Below are 26,241 nucleotides of genomic sequence, written 5' to 3'. Positions count from 1 at the left end.
TTTCAAATTACCTTTTGAGGTATCTATACCAGTTTATATTCTGGCCAACAGTGTATCATAGTGTCCACTTCTCTATACTTTTAGTAACATTTGATATAAAATATTTCAATTTCTTGCTTAATGACATGAAAATGGTGTTTCAAGGTGTCTTTCTTTGTAAAGTAGTAGTGGTTAGTAGTAATATTGAGCATCTTTTCATAAGGGTATTGGTTATTTGTGTTTTATCTTAAATAAACCATCTGCTAATGCATGCATAAGCTTTTTCTATACTTTATTCTTTTAATCTATTTACATTTTCTTACATAGATGTCCCATGTGTTTGACAGATTTACACTGACTCTGTGAAAAAGACAAAGGGAATAGAAACATCCTGGGTTACAATAATATATTCTACTTATCTACTGTTCACCTACTGGTTATTTCAAGTATTTCATGAATGGTGGTATGGTATCCATAGGAAAGGACTGGTAAACATGTTTGGAATAAGCAATCATAATGATCTTGAGGACTTCTCTGGAACAGAAGGTGGTTCAAGCTCTTCCTTTGACTGGAATCTTTTACACCTTGGTTTTCAGTATTCGCAGATAGGAAACATGAGAACACTAGATTTCAGCAGCCCTCTTGTTTCACCTGATAGCACTATTTTTGTCTGAACAAAGGACAAGAATAGATAAACCTGTGTGACAAACTTCAAAATTTTAACTACTCTTGAAAAAACAGATACATAAGACTGCTTTCAAATAGATAACAATACAATAATGCTAGGAGACTTCAATAACCCACTTTCAACAACAGAAAGGCCACCCAGACAGAAAATCAGTGCAGAAATGGTGGACCTCAACTACACATTAGATCAGATAGATGTAACAGACATATATTGATTATTGCATCCAATAGCCGCATAACATACATTCTTCTAAAGCGTACATGGAACATTCCCCAGGATAGAGCATATATTAGGTCACCAAACAAATCTCTATAAATTTAAGAAAATTGCAACCATATCAAGCATCTTTTCTGACTACAATGGTATGAAACTAGAAATCAAAAGAAGAAACTGGAAAATTCACTAATATGTGGAGATTAAACAACTTGCTAATGAACAACCAATGAGTCAAATATGAAACCAAAAGGGAGACCAAAAAAATATCCTGAGACAAATGAAAATTGAAACCCAACATACTAAAACTTTTGAGAGTCAACAAAAGCAGTTGTAAGAAGGATGTTTTTACTGATAAACAGCTATACTAAGAAAAAAAGAGACATCTCAAATAACTTAACTTTCTAATGAAATTAGAAGAAATAAGAACAAACTAAGCCCAAAGTTAGTTCATGGAAGCAAATACATATTTCAGAGCAGAAATACGTGAAACAGAAACCAAAAAAGACAACAGAAAAGGACAGTGGCACAAAGAGCTGGGTTTTTTGAAAAGATATCAAGATGGACATTCACCCAGACTTACCAAGAAAAAAAGAGAGATGATTCAAGTAAATAAAATTATAAGTGAAAGTAGATCTTTACAATTAATACCACAGAAATACGAAGGAAGATTTGTTTTGTGACCTGATATATGCTCTATCCTGGGGAATGTTCCATGTGGGCTCGAGAAGAATGTATGTTATGCTGCTATTGGATGCAATAATCAATTATGAACAATTATATGTCAAAAAATTGGACAACCTATAAGAAATGGATAAATTCCTAGAAACCTACAACCTACCAACACTGAATCATGAAAATACAGAAAGTCTGAATAGACCAATTACTAATAAGGAGAATGAAACAGTAATGAAAACCTCAAAAAATCCAGGATCAAATGGATTTATTGGTAAATTCTACTATTTAAAAAAGAATACCAGTCCTACTCAAACTCTTCCAAAAAATTGAAGAGGAGAGCACATTTCCAAACTCATTTTATGAGGCCAGAATTATTCTATACCAAAGCCAGACAAGGACATTACAAGAAAAGAAAATCACAGGCCAATATCCCTGATAGACAAAGAAAATATTCTCAACAAAATATTAGCAAACTGAATTTAACAGTACATTAAAAGATTATACACCATGACCAAGTGAGGCTTATTCCAGAGATGCAAAGATGGTTCAATACCACAAATCAATCAATGTGATTCACCACATTAACAAATATAGGGTAAAAATTACGTGATCACCTCAACCGTTGCAGAAAAAGCATTTGACAAAATTCAACATCCTTTCATGATAAAAACTCTCAACAAAGTGTGTATACAAGGAACAAACCTCAGCATAATAAAGGCCATATATGACAAGCCCACAACTAATATCACACTCAATGGTTTCCCCCTAAGATGTCTACCTTGCCACTTTTATTCAACATAGTACTGGAAATCCTAGCCATAGCAATTGTGCAAGAAAAAATAATAAAAGGCATCCAAGTCAGAAAGGAAGAAGTGAAATTGTCTGTTTGTAAATTACATGATATTATGTATAGAAAACCATAAAGATTCTACCAAAAAAACTGTTAGAAATAATAAGTGGATTCAGTGATGTTGCAGTATAGAAAATCTATATACAAAAAGTCAGTTGCATTTTTATATACATATTCTAACAATGAATATTAGAAAGAGAAATTAAGAAAATAATCCATTTATAATAGCATCAAAAGAATAAAATAGTTAAATAACAAGGAGGTAAAAGATCTGTACATTCAAAGAGCTATGCATGGATCAAAGAAATTGAAGATAATACCAATAAATGGAAAGATATTCCATGCTCAGGGATTGAAAAAATTAATATTTTTAAAATATCCATATTATTCAAAGCAATCTATAACAGATTCACTGAAATCTCTATCAAAATTCCAATGGCATTTTTCACAGAAATAAAAGAAAAGTCCTAAAATTCTTATGGAAAGGACAAAATACCCCAGTTAGCTAAAAACAATCTTAAGAAAGAACAAAGCTGAATGCATCACATTTCTTTATTTAAAACTACATTACAAAGCTGTAATAATCAAAACAGTTATGGTATTGGCATAAGAAGATACATAGATCAATGGAACAGAATAGAGAGCCCAGAAATAAACCCATGGCCAATTACTTTTTCACCAAGGAGCCAAGAATATATACAGGGGAAAGGACAGTCCCTTCAGGAAATGGTGATGGAAAAACTGGACAACCCCCCAGACAAAAGATTGAAATTGGACCCCTATTTTACACCATACACAAAAATCAACTAAAAAATATATTAAAGATTTGAACATGAGACCTGAAACTATAAAACTCCTACAAGAAAACATAGGAGATAAACCTTTACACTGGTTTTGGCAATTTTTTGGACTTGACACCAAAACAAGGGCAAAAGAAGCAAAAATAAACAAGTGGGACTATATAAACTAAAAACCTTCTGCTCAGCAAAGGACACTATAAACAAAATAAAAAGGCAACCTATGAAATGGGAGAAAATATTTGCAAACCACATATTCAATAAGGGGTTAATATCCAAAATGTAAAAGGAACTCATACAACTCACTAGCAAAGAAACAACCCAATTAAAACATGGGCAAAGGACCTGCATTGACATTTTTCCAAAAGGACATACAAATGGCCAATAGATACATGAAAAAGTCCTCAAAATTACTAATCCTCAGAGAAATGCAAATCGGAACCACAGTTACATACCTCACACCTGTTAGGACAGCTATTATAAAAAAGACAAGAGATAACCAATGCTGGGAAATATGCAGAGAAATGGAAACCCTTGGAGGGAATGTTGGTGGGAATGTAAACCATACAGTTGCTATGGAAAATAGTATAGACTTTCCTCAAGAAATTAAAAATAGAACTACCAGTAATTCCACTTGCAAGTATACAAAAAAGGAAAAGAAATAATTATCTCAAAGAGATAATGTACTGTTATGTTTATTATAGCTTTATTCACAATTCAAAGTACAGAACAACCATTATTCATTATTCAAAGTATGAAAACAACATAAGTGTCTATCAGTGGATGACTGGATCAAGAAAATGTTGTGTATATATGCAATGGAAAATTAGTCATTTTGTGACAGGAAAGCCTGTCATTTGTGACCACGTGGATGAAACTGGAGGACATTATGCTAAGTAAAATAAGCCAGACAGAGAAAGACAAATACTACATAGTATCAAATAATTCAATGTGAAATAAAAAAAAAAAAGAGTTGCACTCATAGAAACAGAGTACAAAAGTGGCTGTCAGGCCCAGGGAGAAGGGAAAAGAGTGAGAGATAAGTAAATGGACATAGATTTTCAGTGATAAGATGAATAAGGTCTGAGGATCTAATGTGTGACGTGGTGACCATAGCTGATGATGTGGCATTATATAATTGAAATTTGCTAACAGAGTAGAACTTAAATGTTCTCTCTCTCACACACACTAAGACTAAATGTGTGAGGTGATGGATGTGTTATTAATTAACTTAGAGGGAATCTTTTCATAATATACATATATCAAATCATCACATTGCATACTCTAAAGTATCTTATACTTTTATTTGTCAATAAAACAAAATGTTGATAATGTTGGGGAAAAAAAAGAAGAAGGTTGTCCTTGCCTTAGCATCTGGATTTTGAACCAGAATGAAAAAAAGAGAAGTCCAGTGCTTGAAGTTCTAACAAAGTTTGGGCTGAATGTCTTAGATGCTCTGCTGGGTAAGTTACATAGCAGAAAGGAAAAAGTCCACTACAGTGTTATGAGCCACATCGCTTGGATTAGTTAATCTTGTTTATGCGTGGGTCCCCAACTTTCCATCTCAGAGCCTGAAAGTGTCCCACTTGCTGTCCTTAAGCAAATTCTTTAAGCCTCTTGCGTGTTTTCCCTTTCAATGTGTTATAAATAATAGGTCAGAACATGTCTTGCATAGCTTAAGATCTAAAACATATGTTTGTGCAATGAGACCACAGAGGTAGAACTATAGAATCTGAAGCCAATTTTACATTTAGCAGAGACTTCAGATGTCTGTTCAACACATTTATTTGAAAAGTAATTTTTATTCATCTAATATGTCATGCTGTTGAGAAACATACCAAAGAAGAACAAGTTCTTGTCCTCCAGGAGCATATAATCTTGTTGCCAAGCAAATGTCTCGTTCCTCAAATACCCTTCTCCACGCACAGAGATGATCAGTTTGAAGAACCAGAGGTTCAAAAAAGGTAATGGGAGTAACGCCAAGCTAAAGGGAGTACACGTCCCTCCTTTAGTCTCTCTTAGACCTAAGAGGGATCCTTACTTTACTACCTTTGGGCCCTTCAATAATGGCTGCAGACCTGTCAGCCATATAGAATGATTCAGGTCTAATTTATAAAAACACTCCTTTGGCCCCTACAAGACTGTGTTTCTCCTAGTCCTGCACATACTTTCCTGGTTCTGTAGCAGAAACTTAAACACAAAAGCTATTTTTCAGGTCGGCCTATCTTCTCTTGGTAAGGAAGATTCTGTCTATTCAGATTTTCCTGCAAACTTCATCTTTCTTCACTAACTTGGAGACATCTACCTGCCCCTTCTGGCTCAGAACAATTCCTCCTCTTCCCCTCCCAATTTTCAAGAAGTTCTAAGGAGGTAACAGTATTGTGGGAAAACCCTGAGGTAGAACCTGGCTCTCCACCACTTAACAATTGGAGCTTCAATGTTCTTGACCATAAAATAGATAAAACCGTTAATAACCACGTGAATATCTCCCTAGACCAGTTCTCTATGTCATGTGAGCATTTGCCTTCACCTAGTCCAAATGCATTTACCTCCAGATGAGGCTCAGTTTTTCCCACTATCACCACCACCACCACCACCACCCATTGTTCTAAACTCTAAATCATACTACCACCTTTTCAGTGAATCTCCGCTGTGAACCTCCTGCCCATCCCAGCAAACTGGTGAATTAAGTTGCTTGGGCTGCTATAACAAAATACCATAGACCTGGGTGCCTTAAACAACAGAAATTTATTTTCTCACAGTTCTGGAAGCTAAAGGTCTAAGCTCAAGGTGTCAGCAGGTTTGTTTTTCTGAGGCCCTTTCCTTGTCTTGCAAATGTTCCCCTTCTCACTGTTTCTTCACAGGGTCTTTCCTCTAGCATGCACATCTCTGGTGTCTCTTTGTGTGTCCAATTCTCTCTTCTTATAAAGAAAAAATCCCCCATTCATACAGGATTCAAATTCAACATAATGACCTCATTTTAATTTAAGAACATCTTTAAAGACCCCATCTCCAAGCAGTCACGTTCTGAGGTACTAGGGGTTAGGACTTCAACACATAAATTTGGCAGGGGAACAATTCAACCCATAACAATTGGTTTTTTGGAAAAGGGGGTGGAGAGAGAGCCCTGGGGCTAGCAATCCATTCTTCCTACCTTTGTGAAGTTGATTATTGGAAGTACTTTTTTCTTTCTTTCTTTTTTTACCGTCATGAAGTCAATGATACTTATTTAAACCCAAAGAGACATATATACAAGTAATTTCACTTAGGGCCAAAGAAGGAAAAACTTGTTAAACTTCTCTCCATTTCTCAGTTAACTTTGTGAGAGAGCAGTAAGATAAGAGGGGAGTGAGTGAAGCTTGGGAGACTTAAATAAGAAAAAAAGCTATGACTTGTCCTACGATGAAAGACAACAGTCTTTATCTTTTACGATGCGTGTCCAAAACTGCATGACCACTCATAATTCTAGAAAATAATTTAATATTTTTAAATAATTTAAGAACTTTCCAATCAGGTGACACTCCAGCTGAATTATTCGGTAAGAAGAACAAATCCCATTAAATTTCTAATCTCTCATTTTATTCTGACAACTTTGGAAGAGTAACAGGAAGTTATCTTTTGATGAAGAAATTCCAAATTGGCTTCAATTGAAAAAAAATTCTTGAATCTATTTTGTAAGACACTTAGAATTTCTGGGTTTTCTTTAATCTTTATAACTTAATAGATTCAGTGAAGTGTTTGGCCTTCAAATCAAATCATTATGATAACCTTATTCCAAGTTTGTGTCTTCATATCCCAGAGTTACATTGACAGTGGATCTTTTTGACTTTCCACTTTGATTATGAAATTATCTAGATAATTCACAAATTTCTATTTTGCTTGGTAGGATGGCCAGCCTCTAATGATCCACTCCCCCTGGTGTTCATGCCCCAGTGTAGTCCTTTCCTGCACTGATTAGGACTGGCCTGTGAAACCAGTAGATGATTGTGCAGAAAAAGAATTACAGATTCTGCTTTGCACTCTCTTGTCTCATGAACTGCTTACATGTCATGGAACAACCTATAGAGAGGTCTGTATGGGGAGGAACAGAGGCCTCCTGCCAAACTGCAGCCATCAGCAGCTGTCAGCATGTAAGGAAGACCTCTTGGAAGTGGGCCCTCCCGCTCTGGGCAAGACTTCACATGACTGCAGGCCCAGCTGACATCTCAACTGCAGCTTCACGAGAGATCCCAAGCCAGAACCCCCCTGTTTGGCTGCCTCTGAAACTACTGACCCATAGAAACTGTGAAATAATTAATGCTACTTTTGTTTTAAACTGCTAAGTTGGGAGTTCATTTGTTAGGTAGCAATAGAAAACTAACAGACTCAGGTAGGCATTGAAAATCCAGTATTCAGCAAGCCAGTGTTTATAAATCTGTTAGGGCCAGAGAACTCAAAAAAGCTCCATTTAAATCCCTGTGATAAACATGTTTTGGGTTCTTAAACTCCTTGGCTTTGAACTCCCCTTCTATGCTTGTGAATTCTCCACCCTCTGGATTTTGGTGAGATGCAGAACATTTCCATCCACTCTAGACCCAGAAAATGCAAGACAGGTGCCTTGCCAGTTCATCTGGCAGCTGTTGGACGCAGGCCCCAGGCATGATTTGCTGGGCACACTCACTCAGTAGCAGCTGTGCTGTGAGCTGTGGCACTGCTGTGGGCCAGCAGCTACGGCAGCATTGCTCTTCCTCATTAGACTGGTTTGTTACCGCCCATTTCCCAACACTGGTTTCCAGCCACTGAGAATCTGTGAACAACCCAATATTCCTTAATACATTTCTTTTTGTGCTTAAACCATCACTTACCATATGCCTACTGCATCATGGTGGCGCAATGGAAATCACAAGGGCATGTGATGCATCAAAAGTCTGCTGTTGATAGAAATTGCCTGAGAAAGAATTACCTCATTCTGGCCCACTGAATCTGCCTTCAAAGGCACAATTTAATTGGCAGGAAGAGGCTGAGTCATAATATGGAAAGAAAAATGTTAAAGGACATTTTAAGATAAACCATTATAAGTGTGCATCAGTATACCAGGAGTTCAGGACTCTCAAACCCTTGTGATTCATAAAAGAAATGACTTTCAAAGTTTTAAGTTTTCTTCTTCACTAGCTTGTAATTCCATGCTTAAAAACTTAACTAAAAATTATTTCAAGCCATTCAGGCATCAAAAACAGAAGGCATCAAAAAATGAAAAACAAAATCAATTTTAAAGCTATACTAGCTAAAGCAAGGATATGTAAAAAATGACGTTTAATTTACACACAACTTAATGTAATTGAAACCAGCTATAAAAGCATGAGACAGTCATAAATATCAGATTTTTATACTGTTTTCCCAAATAATTGAAAAGGCATATCTGTGACAGAGCTTGGATTTAACGTTTCATCTTTCTCCTTGTAAGCCTATGATTAATGCTTGAGTTACAAATTCACATAACTTCTGGTATTTTTTGGCTTAGTAGACAAATCTGTAGGGAGGCAGGAGGAATTAACTATATGAAGAATATATAAAAATGCAGAATCACAGCTTCCTAAGGGTCATATTTAGCCAGCTCCACCCAGCCTCACTGAATTCCTCCTTGGTAACCTGTCAGCAATAAACTCAACCATTCTACATGGCCTCAGCAAATCCTATAACTCTTGCTCTACCTTTTGGTAAGAAAGTACATTGGATTGTCTTACTTTTCACTTTTCTATCTTTTAGGAAATTCTTATTTTTAATTACACTGAGTACATCGATACATTCTTGGTACAAAAATCAAACATTACAGATCACGCTAGAGTCCCTCTTCACTACTACCCACAGTCCAAGTCCTCTGTGCACACCTTCCGACATTTTTCTGTGACTTATGGGATTATTTAGGGACAGGTGTAAAGCTCAGCCTCTACTCTGAGTTACAAGTAAAAGCATTCATATTTAGAGTGCTTTTTCTGGTAGCATGAAAAAAATTACTCCCAGCCCACCAGCCCCTTCCCTTCTCTCTTCCACCCTGGCTGCACTTAAATTTAGTGCTAGTTAGAGAAGCATCTGGTGCTCCAAGTCATCTGTCCCATAAGCATTTGTGGAAAAAAAAACCCTTGTTTCCATATGCCTAGCTCTTCAGTACTGGAGACAGCCTTTACCACACCACATCAGTCCCTGTGTGGGGCCTGTTAAAGCAAGAGAATTCATGCAAGGCCGTCCAAGTTCTCTTCTGCCCAAACTCCCTCTGGCCTTCTGCCTCCTGGGCTCTTCTGGGGGAGATAGTTCCCCCAAAGGAATCTAAACTCTTACCACTTATCCCATTTGCTCTTCTGCCCTCAGCTGTGAGTTTTGCTGTGGCTTAGTTTTTTTAGATTGTGAGGTAGGGTTGAGGGAGAAGACTCAGAATTCTGTTCTCCTAAGAGAATTTACACTTTCGAAAATCAGAATTAGGATGGAGCATATATGTGACATTTCTGCTTTCTGCCCAAACATATCTTTCTGCTGAGGTAATGAGCCAAGGTCGACCAAGCTTGAAACAGGAAGGAATGAGGGAAGAGTGGAATTATTAGAAGGATGTTGAAAAAAATGCATTTTTTACTTAGTCTACATAAATTACATCATCTTCTATGTATTATTTTGTAACTTGTTTTTTCTTCTTATTCACTATGCTTTGGAAAGCTTTCCATGTTGTTATATACAGCTCCGCATTATTTATTCATCTACTGAACCCCTATTGTGTACCAGCGGCTATATGTGCAACCCTGGAAAAACAGACTAAGTCTGTTCTTGTCATTCTTACACGATAGAGAGGAGAAAGGTAATAGTCAAATATGTATATGCATAAGTAATATAACATGAAGTGATAGGTACCAAGAGAAATAAAGTGAGATAAAGGGATGGAGACAAGTGGTGTTATAAACGGTCAGAGAGGGCCTTTCCATGGTGGCCACCCCCATCTTTTTAGCTGCTACATAGCAAAGCATTATGCTCCCAAAAGAAGGGTAGCAAAGTTTTTTTCCCATTTTTTTGCTGTTACAAACCATGTTGTAATATTTACCTCCTTGTGCATATGAACAGTAGTACTTTGGATACTGAAAAGCAGAATTATTGGGTCACACTTGCAAACTGCTCTCTGAAATGGCTGTACTGATTTAAAGTTCCGTCAGAAACTGCTTGTTTCTCTACTTCTCTTAGCTGATACTATCAAAATGAATTGATTTTACTACTCTGATGTGTGTGGGGGAAATTGGCATCCTGGATTTTGTAAGTGGCACTTCCCTTTATTACTTGTGTTGAACACAGTTTCATATGTTTATTAGACATTTATATTTCCTATCTTGTAAAATTGCTATTCATATCCTTTGCCCATATGTCTATGGGACTGTTTTATCTTTCTGTTTTGATTTGTTGGAACTAATGTAGCCAAGCCAAAAATATTTTGTCTTTACATTTGTTGCAAATATTTTCTCCCATTCTTTATCATCATCTTTGTCATATAAAGCTGCTTTTATACATGTGGTCAAATATATCCACATATCCCTTTAATAATCATATCTTCATCAGTAATACTTTGAGTCTTCAAATTCAAATTCAGCATACATTTCTTGAGTTCTCAATATGTTTAAGACACTGCTAGGCAGCTTGGAAATATATAAAAATAGCTAAGACCTGACATCTGCCCTCATGGATCTCACAATTTATGATTTGTTGCTGAGGACACATATACAAAATATCTACAAAGCCAAGGGTCTTAGTAATCCACAAAGTCCTACAAGAAGAAGTACTATGGTGGGGCATTGTCTAGCTCAGCACAAGGCACCTGGAAAGGTTTCATAGATGCTATAGCACTGAAGACAGGATAGCCTTTCAAAGGGCAGGGATAGGAGTAAAAGTTCATCACGGGGGGAATAGCACAAGCCAGGCAGAAAGTGTAGCCAGGAAGGGCTGGGGAGAAATTCCTGGGAAAGCTGGGTAGGGGTTATGTGAGTAGGAATAAGAGGAGTAAACGTAGTGGGAGACCAGGTTGAAAAGGTCGGGTGGAACTAGCTTAATCTGTTACCCATAAATAAGAAATCCAGTGATAAATTCAACATTTCGTGGTCTCCTAGAAAAGTAGCCCGCCCTTAACAAAAAGAAGAAAACTATCGATTCTGAGAAGTAAAGATTTGGAGCGATTGGATGAACATGGATAGCCTCGCCCTCAGCCTTGGTGATGGCCTGAAGGTGATGTGTTCTGCAGCCCTCCGGCGCGTACGTGGGCCCTGCCGGGCTATCTGCCATTGCACCGGCCAGAGCCCTCGCCTGGGAACAGCTGTGGTGTGCAAGTCCTAAGTCTGTTTCACCATCCCGCAGAGGTAACAGTTAGATAGTTATGCACCATGACTTCACAGTCCTCTGGGGGAGCTGCCAAGGAAAGCATGTTTTGGATAGAAATCTGAAAAAAAAGAAAAAGAAAAATTTAAATACCCAGGATGAGTTTGGCGCAGAGATAAGGTTTCACATCCAGCTCCTCCCTAGGCTCTGCCATTTAATCATCCTCCAGGACACAGAGGCTGCCACGGATAGTGATCCGGCCTCGGTGGGCCGCATCAGCAAACACCCTTCTTTGATAGGCAGTTGGAAAGTAATAGGATTGGAAAGTAATAGTTGTCAGGCAATGGTGGAAAATGTTACAAACAGACGACCTCTTTCATCTCCACTGAAATGCCTGCCTTCCTCTGCACATTTTATGCTACTTTGGGGAGAAAGACAAAAGACATGCTTCTTGCAAGAATGCTAGTTGTTTAATCGTTCTTTCTAGTCCTAAGACATTTACTGTAGTTTCTTGGTGCTGACATCTTGGGTCACTCCTTGGTTCCCAATGTCTTGTGAATGGTGTTGTGTGGTGATTTTCCTTTAGATGAGATACGGGAAAGTTTGGGAGAATTTCTTTAAAGGTGTTATGTCTCAGATGGTGTCCTCAGGCCAAAAACCTTAAATTGGGAGTGCATAAATTGTAAATAAACTGTAAACTCTTACAGTCAAACACAAGATACAAAACCTAGTCTGGCTCCCATCTGCTATAGAGTATCACTCAGGTGAACAGAAATACTTCTGTCCATTCCAAGGATTGACAACAAAATACAAAATTAGTCTTTGCAACAGCAAGATCTGTCCACACAGTGTCCACAGAGGAGGAGACCTGCTTCCTCTCCAGGTTCTGTGGCCCCCAAGGAAACCCAGGATGTTGCACAGTGAAAAAAATGCCCTTCAGAAATGTAGTAAAACTCTTGGGTCAGCCACAAAGCACCCTGCTAATAGGTCTCTCGCTATCTCTTTTCACAATGACAATGTAAAAAAACTAAAAATTGTGGTGTGCTCAAGCATTTACATGTGTGAAGGAACAAGAGTAAATAATTAATTTCACATTCATAAACTACCTTGTTTTCCCAGGAGGATCAAATTCTTATTCACAGGCAAGTCATCACAGGGATTTGGAATGCAATTCATTTCTCTTCCCCTAAGAGTCTTAACATTTGTTGGAACTTCACAAATCTTGTTTTAGTTTTTGTTGAAATTTATATTTTTCAATATTGAGCCTGTGTGTGTGTTTATTCTCTCCCTCTTGTTAAATTTGCAAATTCTCTTAGTTAGTTGCATATCCTCTGCCTTCCTGTACAGAGATGATCATTTCTTTCCTCTCTGGTGATCACTGTCCATCTGAGGAGCTCTGCTTGGAGTAGAGAAGACACAGGTGGCATGGGAGCCTACGTCTGCGGTTGTCCAGGTGTGGGGCTCTGGAGAGATGTTTCAGGGAAAAACACATTGCCAAGTTTTTTCTGTATACCAATATGTTCATAAGGAACATTTGAAAGCAGAGGAGGTGAATAACAAGACTTTGTTTCTATAGCATCTTCCCCAAAGATGTTTATAAATACATAAAGATTATCCTCAAAACACTCTCTTCATCTGGGTTAAGAGCAAGAATTATTTTCATACTTCATGAGGGGAAACCAGAATAAAGAGAAGTATCCCAACTCTTTGAAGTTTTACTGAGCTCAGAACTGAGTCCCACCCTTCAAATATGAGCGACCTCACCTAGCCGACCCCACTGCCTCTCTAGGCTGAGTTCCCCTGCCTCTCTGTGGTTCTCCACTGTGTTGAAACCAATGTTCTTGGCTCTTTATTTGATCTTAAAATCAGTGTTGGGCCAATCAGTCAGAAGATTTGGACATTCTGTTCAGAAAATGTTATGAATTCATCAAGATCTGCTGGATAGGCAGCACTCTCCCAGCATTCTTAGTAGAATAGCAGTCTCTGTCCCCACATGACTTCATGAGATGCTGGACTTGTACAAGATGATGAAGACAGCTTCCCCCACCGCCCTGGAAGAGGCACACCCTGCCACAGATCCCTGTCCTCACCCGGGCTGTCTCCTCTTCCCTGCCTTTGTCCGTCTGCAGTACTCCTGTTCATCTTTCACAATTCAGTTTGACTGCCATCATCTGCTTCTCCAAGGCTTCCCAGGCACACTCCAGTTCTGCTTTCATACCAGACCCCAGTGTCGGTCAGGTCCCCACCCACCCCTCTCCCACCAGGATACATGCTCCATGGAAGCCCCCATCAACAGGAGCATAATCTCTGTCCCTTTGGATCTGGATATCCAGAGATTGGATAAAGAACTGTCCTGTGGCCTTGGCCAATCAGACCAGAGAGGAGGCATCTTGGTGCTGCTGGTCCTCTGAGCGAGAGGGGCTTGAGGAAGGGCTGGACAGTACTCTTCCCTGGACACGCCTCATAGCCCTGGCGTGACTGCCACCTTCTTGCTTCCAGCCTAAGGATGAAGCCAACACTGATGATGGAAGAGCAGAGGCAAGGATGAAATTAAGGTCCTTCAAGGCTTTGTTGAGCCCTTGAAACAACCACACTTGAAGTTGGCCCTACTTCTTGATGACTTCTTACATAACATAATAAACGTCCTTATTATCATTAGGTGCTTAAGTGAGAGTCCTATTTTCTGTTTCTTGCAGCTAAAAGACTCCTAAGTCATCCAGTGCTTTTCCTGAACAATAAGCCATACAGTTGGTTAGAACTGGGTATTTCTTCCTCTGATTGCTATAGCACTATGCATATTTTAATGATCTGCTTCTATGTCTCTCTTCCTCACTGTAAAATTTTCAATGACCATATTTTATTTAATGTTTGATTCACAATTTACTTACTTATTTTTAGAGCTCAGCATTATGACCATCATATAATAAGTAATTAATGAATATTTGATGAATGAATGAATGAATTTATACAGAATATATCAAAGTGAGTGCCATAGGCAGCTTTAGGCATAAGAAATTTAATCACTTGAGACCCCAGCCCTTTAGACCCTGCTTCCAGAACTGATTGTATTTTTTTGATCATTTGTCCATCCAACCAGCCCACAGAAGGGTCAGGCACCATGATAACCCCCAGGAATTCAGAGAGATGCTGCCCTCTGCTTGCACAGATTTCATTTTGCCCACCTCTGTATAAATTGGGGGCTCTGTGGCCTTTAGATGCCACTTCAGGTACACACTCTGTCTAGGTGCATATGGGAAGCTGGCAATGGACAGGCCTACAGCTTTTAGTGTAGACATATAGGCCAACACTGACAAGCAAATATTTAGCTTTCTACCCAGGAAGTGCAGGTGGTCACACATCCAAGTAAAATAACAGAAGGTGCTGCTTCCATCTGAGTACTGTGGGCCCTGACTACCATTGGGTAGATCACCTGAGCTGTCTTTCTAGACAATTATGGTTGTTTAATAATGTCAAGAGCTTCCAGGTTCCTAAGGAGAGGAGAAAAACGCTAGGAATTTAAGAAGTTCTGAGTATCCCTGTTTGATTTCCTGTTTTTTTTCTTCTAGACAGGAAAATTACAAGCTACAAGCCACAGGGAAGAAGTCAAGTAAATATTAGACTCTAGATCTAGCCAGAACCTTCAAAGATTATGGAGTTCTCTCTGTTACCAGGATAGGGTATATTTAAATGTTCAGAGTGTGAGCAGAAACTCTGTAAGTAGACTGTGAACTTCTTGTCCTTACCCGTCTTGCAATGTCCAGTGGTCCCTAAGAGTTCCACCCTTCTGGAAAATATCGTTTCCTTTAATGTCCAAATAAAATAACTCAAGCTCCAGCCAGTGAAATTTTGGGAAGTTCCACACCCTCCCCAGCATTTTGAAGACACTTGATGGATGCTTGCTTGCCTTCCCCCGCTGGCTTCTTGTTATCTCTCACCCTAGACTTTGAATCCCAGACCAATTCTTGATCATTCTTGGTTTTCATCACCAATCCTGCTAACTGCTGCCTTCTCTGTACTGTTTTCCCTAGAACATGGGTAAAACCCCTTCTTCTTTTCATTTCTAGAGCACCATTAATTATATGAAGGCTATTGTTATGTAACTGACTTTAAATGTTAACAGAGAGGAATGCTTAATTTTAAAATTCTTTAGCTATGGCACCTTAGAGAATTGATGCCCAACCAACTCTCTCAGTAGCTAAGGGCTATTCTATTTCTCCTTTTACCTGATTCCTGAAGAACCATCTCCATCCCCCCCCAGATTCCTATCACTGGAGTCTAGAAAGACCACTTTTTTATTATCATTTTGCTGATCCCTTGAGTTCCCTTTATTTCGGTATTCCTATGCTTTCCGCAACAGGCCCGAGTTGTTGGTGTGCTTCCCTAAACAGGCAAAAGGTTCCCCTCTGCCTTTTCTCTGGCTTCTGGACTATAGAAAGGATTGAAGTAAGAATTTAAAAACCAATTATAATTTAATTTAAATTGCTTCTTAAAATCTCTCCTTAAAATGTGCTTCTATTGTCAAATCAGATGTGATGTACTTGGCATGTGGTGACAATTTTTAACCACAACAATATCCAATCCTTCCTTGAATATAGTCATCAATCTTGTGAACGTTTCATGTGTTGTTACTTTTTCATCCTGTGATCCTTTTGAAGACTCCCATCAATTCCCTCTTAAACCCCAATTCTCACTCCAAACAACACAACTGAAAGTCCTCTGGTGACTGCTCCCATCAGGAAGCAAAACGAGTCCACACTCCAGCTGGCTTCTTAGTAATAATACCGGATGGTCATTTGACTCTGAGAGCCTTAGTTTCCTCTTTTGTGAAATGAGGAAGTTGGCCTACTTTATCTAACTTCCTTCCAGTTTTAGAATACCATGCATGCCTCTAAAAGATGATAGGAGCTGACATAAGGGGTTAGACCCAGAAGTAGAGAAGGCCAGCTACTTCATTTGCAGCTCCAATCATCCACTGTCATTAAAATAACAAGCAGAGATTTGCTGTTTAGTAATCAAGTGATCTCAACCTCCAGTAGGAAATAACTCATTATTAATCTTGGTTTAAACACTAAGGGATTCTCACTTCCCTGAGAAAGGAATTTCCCCTTTCTCTGAAATAAGACTGTTCATGTACACCCCCGTCTCATTTGAGAAACAAAATGTTTCTACTAAAATTAAGTGGCGGGGCTAGTATAATTCAAGTTTGGAGACTGAAAAACTTTTTTCTCCTTAGTTTTAATTTAAACCATTTATCCTTCCTTCTCTGATTGTTCCAAAACTACCCATGAAGACCTAAAGACTTAGTAAATGGAGGGGCATTTGCATGGAAAAATTAAAGAAAAAATGTAGGATTACTGTCTGAGGTTAGATTTTATATGCTTCAAATGTTAAAAGAACTAAGTTGAAGCACCATCTAGTGGCTCTCAATTGTGTTTTGCTAAAAGTAGCTCCCAATTTTCCTCAAGTTAGGACCACATTTAACTTGTGATGCACGTAGATATATATGCATCTACGTGTTCAGAAAAGAAAAGAAAAAGTTTTTCATCTTTATGCAGGGTAGGAGGTTGAGAGGGAGTAGCTGTAGCTCTTCACCTCTTCTAAACTAACATCACCCAGAAAATCATGGCAGTGAGAATGGAACAGAGAAGCAGCATTAATTCAGGTAAAGCTCTTCCAGAAAGGATGGAATCCTTTCAGTGGACAAGGATGAACATAACAAAGTCTCACAGATTTCCAGTCCTGTCTTTCTTCTGTTCACATCCTCTGTTAAGAGCCTGCAACAGTATCTTCTCTTCCCAATCCTATAAGGCAGGCATGGCCTCACCTGTCTAGGGACTGGCTATGAGATGTTCTTTGCACATTTCCACATTCCAAACCCTTTCCTATCACAAGCCCACAGCATCGCACCAGCAATTCTTCTGGAACTACCGCAGAGACGGCTCTCATACCTATGATTCTTGTCTTCTGAAGTCACATCTGTTTCATGATCTCTGGGGAAGAATGAAAGCAAGACCATGAAAATGCTCATGAGCAGAGAATGACCTGTGTCACAGTGCTGCCAGCCAACCTTGAGACTGGCAAACTGGGCATGTGCATCAACCAGGATCATGTTCAACTGTATATGGAGTAAAAACTAAAGTAACAGTGGCATCCACAAAATAGTTTATTCTCACACAAAAGTTTACAGGTAGGTAGACTAGGATGGTATGGCACAGTCATCAGGGCCAGAATCCTTCCGTCTTTCCTTTCTACCATCTTGATGAGTGGTTTCCACCCTCAATGTCATTCATGGCCCAAGTTGGCTGCTGGACCTACAGTCACCACAGCAGTGTTGCAATCCAGAGGTAAGGAGGAAAAGCAAAAGAGGACCTCTCCTTTCTTTTAGAGAGTTTTCCTAAAAATATCACAGAGACTGATGCTTACATCTCATTCACAAAAACTTTTGTGGGTGGTCATACTCAGCCACAAGAGAAAACTAAGAAATGTCTTTTAGCTAAGCGTGTCTCCATGCTAACTAAAATGGAAGTTATGCTATTAATCAATTTATGAGAGACCTAATTAAAAGGAAAAGAAGGGATTTTTTTTTTGGACTGTGAACTCCACAGTCCAAGCAGGTTTATTGCTAAACCTGAGAGGGACCCCTCTGTTCTGGCTAGCAGAACAAAGAAGGCATCTCTTACAGACTATGTGGCTTTTTATGGCAGTGTTTTTTTGGCGGGTTTTTGAGGGGCTGGGTCAGGGAAAAGGTGGGCTTGCAGCTTGCTGATGTGTCCTTGGGAAAATGCTTGGAGTCTGAGTAAGATGAATCCTGGGTCTCTCTAAGGTGGCAGGGGGGTTTATTCAAAATGAAGGTACTCCTGTCCAAGCTCTATCACTAACACCATGTTAATGCTGAGTGGTAACAACAAAACCTCTGTGGCAACAATAGCTAAATGTCTGGGATCATCTGATATTCAGGTAGGCAGCTCTTCTGATCTTGATTAAGCTTCCTCTTATGTCTAGGAGATAGTCGACCATGGGATTGTCCAAGCTGGTGGGGGATGGGACTGGGTGACTTAGTTCTGCTCTACATGCTTCCCGTCCTCCAGGAGAGGAGCCCAGGCATGTTCTCATAGAGTAGCAGTCAACACCCACAGCACCTCTTGAGACCCAGGCTCAAAACTGGTACACTTTTGCCTCATTTGGTTGGCAAAAGCAAAGTACCTGGGGTAGAGAAATATGCACTCTCTTTATGGAAAGAACTCTAAAGTCACCGGCAAATTACGCAGAGGGAGGTGCAGAGATCTGGAGTCATGAATACAATCGCCTACCATGAGGAGAAGGGGAATGATGAGCACTTGGACCAGGCAACTGGCAATCTGTGCCACAGTATTTCTGAGTTATGACAGAATCGTGGTACTAGACTGTTTTCCAGTCTATAATCTATCTTAAACATAAAAGATCATATTAACAAAGAAAAGAGAAAAGAGCTAATAAGAGTTATATATGACATTATTTACTCATTTATTTCTTGACTCATGTTCAATTACTAATACAGTAGGTATTAATCTTAGCATTTGTCCTATTCTTCACTGAAGGCAGAGACTGGCTATATATACCCAAACCCTGACTCCATTTCTTCCAAGACAATTACACTGCATTTTTCAACTTCCATAGAATTGTGCGGTCATATGACAAGTACTAGTCCACAGAATGTGAGTGGGACTGATTGCTATTCTAGGCCTGGTTCATAAAAAGTCTCCCACTTGAAATCTTCCTTCCTCTCTCTCCCATTCACGAGCTGGATGGAGAACATTCTGAGAAGGGCAGAGCAATGGGATAAAATGCTAGCTTACACCAGAAGCACTCCTGTCCACTGCCTCAGGCCCACCAACCTGCACTGGAATATGGAGTGAGCAAGCATTTTGTCATACTTTGCGGTATGAATACACTGAGATTTGGCAGCTGTTTGAACAATTAGGCTATCCTACTTACATAGTATCCTCCAGATAGAATGCATTCATTTTCTCCCCCAGAATTTTGCTAAAAATAAAAGTAATAGCCCAAATTACCTGCCACCTTCTACAAGAAATATTCCTTTAAACCAAAGGACCATTTCTACTATAGGATTACCATGGGTATCAGTGAAGATAGGACTCCAGTTTTCACTGGCCCTAGAAAATGTTAGGGCTTCAAGAAGCACTCTTACCACTATTTACCATTCCAACCTGGAGTGGAGACAAGAAAGAGGATTGAGACCCTGGAGCTCTAAAAGGTAAGGTGGCATTCAGTCCTGTCTCCAAGGACTCTAACAGCATTTTATTTGGGATTGACTTATAATTTCCTCAAAAATGCAGGCACTGCTAAAAATGACTTCTGGCCACTTTTGCAATCCAACTACCCCAAACATGCAATCCAACTACCCCAGCCGTTGGCTTGCAAAGAATGAAAGGTCAGCTACAGGCTATCCTGGAGGTAGTGTTTGTAGCAGCTCCTGCCACTGCAACATCTCAAGAGGGCAGAGAAAACAAGAAGCTAGGATGGAAGCACCATCCAAAGAAACCAAGGGGTGTAGGCAAACTGCACAGCGTTGCTGCTTGCCTTTCGCTGGCCATGTTCCTCTTTAGGCAGAAGCAGGGTTGTTTCTCATTTGCAAATAATAGCTCGGTAGGGCAAAGGGGAAAGTAGGTGAGTCATCCTAGGCATTTACGATAAGCAGCAAACTTTTTCATGAATACATATACGTGTGTGTGAGCTGAGTGTTTGAAGCTGGCCTTGCCGACTATCATATCTTTTCTCCTAAACACAGAGGTATCAAAAAGTAACAGGAGCAGTCGAGCTAGATGTTCAGCTGGAAGGTAGATCACAACTAGCTGCTTTTTTTGTGATATCTCATCAGGTCTAAATTGATTTCCAGATTTTTAAATTTTCATGCTCTAGGAAAAAACATAAAATATATAATTAAGGAAGAATGAACACAAGCCTTCAGAAGCAAAGAAACAAGGAAATAAACACTTAGGAAGCCCCAGAAGCACTTCATTTCCCCCACAGAATGCTCACGGGCTGGCTGGCCCAGGACAGGCGTCTCTTATGGAAAAACTGTAAGGGAGCAGAAGCTCTTATCCCAGTGCCCCTGGGCTCTCCACTGTTAACAAAATTCCTACAACAAAGAAAGGGCTGGAAGAACAAACACATGCCAAAAAGTGCATCAAGTTTTTCCCAGGGCATTGTAAACTCACAGTGTTACAATAATGTTTTCTTTCTAATGAGTCTTTATTTTTCAGTCTTCATTCCTTCCTGCAATCGGTTATTTTCTTGACCACAATGACCAGAATAATCAGGAAAAGAGAGAACTTCATACCGAGAATGATCAGTAGGGATGATTCTGGAAATCTCAAGATTCTGACACCTTTAAACACAGGTAACACAGGTAGGGCTAAGAAGGCCATTTCAAGGATTCTACTAATGAACACATTAGAGTTAGCAGTTTAAAAGAGTCTTCTAAAATGTTCTTAAAACTTCACAGACTATCATAATCAGAACACATTCTAGATCACAATTTGAATGTTAACAACATATCATTCTTTCATGGCAAAGTTTAGGAGCCTTGTCTCTGTTTTGTACATGGTAGATTTTGAATAAATATTTTCTGAATGAATAAATGCCCAGTGAACACTGCTAATACTTTCCAAGTTTACTAGAAAAAGGAGAATGTATTTTTTTAAGTTACTGTATAACTCTTCATTTGGGGGGACATTATTCTTAATATTTGGGGCATTAATAAATTTTTCTAGACAGTGAAATGATTTTGTCATTGGGCTGCTGTACCACCTTTAGTAGGACATTTTATGTCTCCCTACTTTCATTTATTTATCTGTGAAATGGCCCAGAGAACTGTTGAAAAGACAAAATGAAACTAACTAGGACCACCTTTCTGAAGTCTTTTCTCCTATGAAAACAGCTGCTCAGAGAGCATGTGAACTCTTAGTACTTATCTGACTCTTGGCTCCAAAGGTCATATCATTCTGTGAAATGACCTGCTCACACACTAAACTAGAAGAATGTCAGACAACCTCCTAGGCTGCATCAGAGAAGAATAAGACATGATCACAGCCCTCAAAAAGCTCATGGTCCAGTTGAAGTCAGACCCATAGAAATGGGAAGATAATTTACAAGAGAGCAAACAGCACTAAGTGAGCATTACAGATTACAAGTCATCCCCTGAATAAGGAAGTTTAGTGAAGTCTAATAGGCAGTCAGGGTGAAGTGGGATTTGAACTGAGCCTTGTCAGTAACAGGCTGAAACAGGGTAAGAGAAGAAGGAAGAATTTTTCTAGAGAAAGAAATTGGAGCAAAAATTTGAAGAGAGTTTACTTAAATCATATTTAGAGTATAGTGTGGGATATATAGAAGTCCGTGATGATCTGAACTTAATTCTGCAGTTTTGTTATGTGTCAGGCACAGTGCCAGTCCCTGGGGATACAGAAGCGAAATGATATGGTGCTGACCTTGGGCTGGGAGTCAGAGAAGGGGGAGGTCAGTTGCAGGGCCTAGCCAGAGGCACACACAGGGCATTACGCGAGCACAGGAAGGGACGGCTAACCAGACCCCAGGGTGAGAGGGAACTGCCCCAGAGGAACTCTATCAACTGGGTCTTAAACCTTTAATAGGAATTGACCAAATGGAATGAAAGAAGAGAGTACATTGTAGAGAAGCAGAAATTGCATGTAAAAGACAACAGAGGAATAAAGGAGGAAAACACTTTTGGGGATCCCAAAAAGGCCCACAAGCATGGGATACAGACTAGAGAATGGCAAAAGATTTAGCTTTCTGTGAGGCAAAGAGAAGCCACTGGGGGCATTTAAGTAGGAGGAAGGAGTATGTTTTCCATCTTACAAGAGTCAGTCTGACAAGAGTGAAGGGGATAAACTGGAGAGAAGTAAGGCAGGAGCTAGAAGACTGGTGACAAGGACATTGTAATAATCTCAGTGAGATGGTCACATACTCAACTAATGCAGTGGGGAGGGAAAAAGGTCCAGATTTAAGAAATACTTTTAAGGTAAAATCAATAAAAGATAGTGACTGATTTTGAATACAGGAAAGAAGAAAGTGGTGCTGTAGGATGTTTCATTTTCTGGCTTGAGTCATTCACACAGACCATAGGTATGGAGCTCACGAAGGGGGGAGGACAGGAATTCCTTTCTGGGAATAGGCATGGTGCCCTCGAGGATCCTGGTGAAGCTGTCCAGCCGGAAATCGGTTTTGATCATGGTGTGGCCAAGGACATAAATCTGGGCTAAAAATACATATGAGAGTCAAGAATAGGCAGTGGTTGAAGCCCCAGGTCTGGACGATGGCCCTCAGGGAGCAGGGGTAACAGCAAAAAGAGAATCAGTGACAGGACTCAGAGAAATGCCTTTCTTTGGGGGATGAATAGACAGAAAGGAATCTAAGAAAACTAAGAAGCTGACTGGAAGTTAAGCAGAGAACCCAGTGAATATGGGAGAAAAACAGATGAAAAAAGAGGAGAGACCATAGCAAATACTACAAAGAAGCTAACCAAGAACAAAGAATGAATATTTTTTATTTTATTCAGCTGCTAGGAGATCTCAGTGCTTTTTGTTAGAACATTCCCTGTGCAGAGAGATGCACGTGAGTTAAAGAGGAGATGTCATACAATGAGTTTAGACGCTCTTTTAAAAGTCATGGGTATGAGTAAAAGGTAAAAACTAAGAGTGTGAGGAATCATAGTGTCTAGTTTTAAATATGAGAGTTATACTGGGATGTTTATATAATAAGCTTTGGGGAAAGGACTTGTGGAACAGACAATACTGAACCAAACAGAGCAAAGATGGTTAATGAAGCAAAGCCTCTAAAGACATGGAAAGGGAAAAAAATATATGGGGTAGAGGTTGAATGTTTGGTCTACAGAAGGGGAAGTCAGGTGGGACTGGAGATAAATGCATAGATCTAGATGGAACCGTATGAAGACACAGATTTTGTTTTTCCATCTTTGTATCACCAGCCTTAAACACCTAACATTCAGTTACCAGTTTGGCAAATGAATTGATGAACTGGTTTTAAATAATGAGGGAGAGGAAAATTGTCTCTTACTCGGAGCAACAGATCAAGTGGTGATTACAAGAAATAGAAAAATATGTAAGGAAATAATTGCTGTTCTTGGCTATTTACTGAAAAGTACTGTTAAATTATATACAAGTATCCATATTTTATACTATTAATTTCAAAGAAAAAGCCTATATTGATCACTCAGTTAGCAAATAATTTTTTGTGGCTACAGAAGAAAAGATGTTTAGGGACGTACTGGTAAAAAGTTATTAAATTAATTTCTTCTGCTCGTTAAAGGAATATGAACAATTTCTCTAGCATCCTAATGCTTTATCCAGTTTAGTTTTAGAAAATATCTTCAAATTAGGAGCACAGGCTTTGTCACCTTGCACTTGGTTGTTCATAATCTTGTATGGCAGAAAATGCAGAGCATCAAGTTCACTACTCTACACGAAGCAAGTGCTTACCTGGGTCCAGTGCTAAGGACAGAGTCTTGTTTCCAGTCACATGAGAGACAGAGCAGGACACATTAGGCACACGGTGGCCCTCCCAGGAACAGGTGCTCTGGACCGTCACTGTGCCATCGTCCCAGTGTTCCTGCTCAGTGACACAAGTCCCCTCTGGGGTCCAGGAGATCTGTGCAGCCGGCTTCCCTGCAGCCGCCTTGCACACTGTGGTTCCATTCCCACTCTGAAGCAGGGTCACCTCAGGGGGCACTGCAGAGAGGTAAGGAAAAATGCTTCAATCCTAACTAACACATGGGACAGGGAACAGAGAGGGACATTAGCTCCTGCCCCAGTTCTGGTTATCTGACAGACCACATTACACGAGGCTGCTCACCTAACACTTGGAGGTAGTATCCATGCCGGAAATTCCCATTGGGTGTGACCATTTCACACGTGTAGTTCCCATCATGCGTGGTGGGCACTGGATCAATCTGAAGGGCAGGATTCTGGTCAGGTCTGGAGACCCAGGTTATTCTCGTGTCTGTACAGTTACTGTCCTTGGTCTCGTTGTTATCTCTCCTGTAGGCTCTGGTGCAGGAGGAGTTGTCTCTGAAGGTGATTTCCCACGTTGCTACCACCACCGCTGTCAACAGGATAGGAGGGCAGCAGAGCACGGCCTTTGTATCCACAGGTACAGACAGAGAAGTGTAAGCTGGACAGGCACCCACACAAACACACATGTAAGGAGAATGAGGAAGGAAAAGCTTGATAAATAACTTCATGTGTTGAATTTTCCACAGCATAATCACATGAAGTTGTATAGAAGAATACTTTGCTGATGATCTTATGCCAAAACTACATAAAAATTAAACATTCACAAAATGTACATAACATATTAAGCCTAATCCAATAATTAATCCATTTTCTCCAATATTACGTATTCAGGTAAACAGTAGATATTATACGGGTGAGAAATATTTTAAGAATTTTTCATTGATTTGGGAGTTTTGATATATATGAAATGAATAAATGAGAAAACACAATCCTAAATTACGGGAATGCTCTTATCTTAATCTTCTACTTCTCATACCTATTGTGATGCCTTACCAATGGTCAGTCCCTCCATGGGATTGGAACCAGTCTAGCAAATGTATTCTCCGTAACCTTCTGTGACAGATAAGGCACCTCCACCTCCTACGTCACTGAGAAGACAGGGCTATTCTCACATTGCTCCACACCAAGCAGTCATAGCCCATCTGCTCGGCATCCTTTGTCTGTAAATACCTTCCAGTCTCATCCATCCCTGTGCACACAGACAGATTCCCATTGTCTTTCGGGCATTTCCTTCGTGTTCTCATCCCCACAGCCTAGTGGAGTCCCCGCCACCATGCACCCCATAACTGCAAAAGCCTCTGACTTCAGTCTCGGCCTTAAAACTCTCCCCTTCACTTCATACCTTACACTGCAGCTAAGTGCATCATCCTATAACAGATGTGAGTCCCTCAACTCTGACAACCTCCAGAAATCTCTCATTGCCAGAAAAACTCATAAAATGATAGATAACAATGAACATCTTTATATTGGCTTTGAAGGCCCTCTTTTCCAAACTGGCTCACCTTGCAATCTCACCACCCCCTTACCACCTTGCGCCCACCCTGCAGAAAGAACACGCCAAGCACAACTGCATTTCTGTCAGTCCTCACAATGATCCCTGGTCTGGGATGCTCCCACACAACACTTTGTGTCTACTACTACTCTCTTCCCTAAGACCCCGTTCCCGGGCCACATCCCCTGTGAAGCCTCCTCCGAGCCTTGGTGCCGACCCGCTCCCTCCTCATCACTCCTGACCCACTTGATGCAAGAGCTCATCTCCTCTGCTTGATTGGAGCGCTGTGCTCATTCTGGCTGCTCCCTCAACAACTAGCTCCCTGGGGGATCTCTGATGGTCTAGCTCATTGGCTCATCTTTCTGTCTTCATAAGCGAAGCTCAGGGCCTGATAGAGAAAGCTCCATGATCTCCAGATGGAATTGAACTGTGCTGGGGAAGGAGGGACAAGGTCATTCAGGGTCCCTCACACCACAGCCTTCAGACCACCGTATTCTTCAAACGGGCAGAAGGCTGGCCCTCAGACCAGACCATCAGCTTTGCTTCTAGGGAAGAACTTCCACACTCCATCCCTTCTAAGGTACTTGACTCTAAGAAAAAGAAAAAAAAGCATATTA

The 26,241-nt window shown here is 40.0% G+C and overlaps 1 protein-coding gene across 4 annotated transcripts in view; it reads right to left on the bottom strand.

Annotated features, from left to right (window-relative positions):
• Positions 1–5,745: 5,745 nt before the first annotated feature.
• Positions 5,746–26,241, bottom strand: part of LOC108392921 (cell surface glycoprotein CD200 receptor 1-like) — a 48,384-nt gene continuing 27,888 nt past the window's right edge. Inside the window, exons 4-8 of one of the 4 annotated variants that reach the window (XM_073231684.1) lie at positions 25,126–25,321; positions 24,413–24,730; positions 24,040–24,288; positions 20,743–20,912; positions 17,253–20,439 (exon numbers count right to left, since the gene is read on the bottom strand). In XM_073231684.1, coding sequence (XP_073087785.1) covers positions 20,791–20,912; positions 24,040–24,288; positions 24,413–24,730; positions 25,126–25,144 — 708 coding nt within the window. In that variant the 5' untranslated portion in view covers positions 25,145–25,321 and the 3' untranslated portion in view covers positions 17,253–20,439; positions 20,743–20,790. Of the gene's footprint in view, positions 11,646–17,252; positions 20,913–24,039; positions 24,289–24,412; positions 24,731–25,125; positions 25,322–25,870; positions 26,217–26,241 lie in introns of those variants that run through there. The other 3 variants (XM_073231685.1, XM_073231686.1, XM_073231683.1) reach the window with 3 other exon arrangements.

The sequence above is a fragment of the Manis javanica genome, chromosome 3 (genome assembly GCF_040802235.1).
Source record: "Manis javanica isolate MJ-LG chromosome 3, MJ_LKY, whole genome shotgun sequence".
Classification (NCBI taxonomy): Eukaryota; Metazoa; Chordata; class Mammalia; order Pholidota; family Manidae; genus Manis; species Manis javanica.
This window is presented reverse-complemented; position numbering and strand designations above follow the sequence as displayed.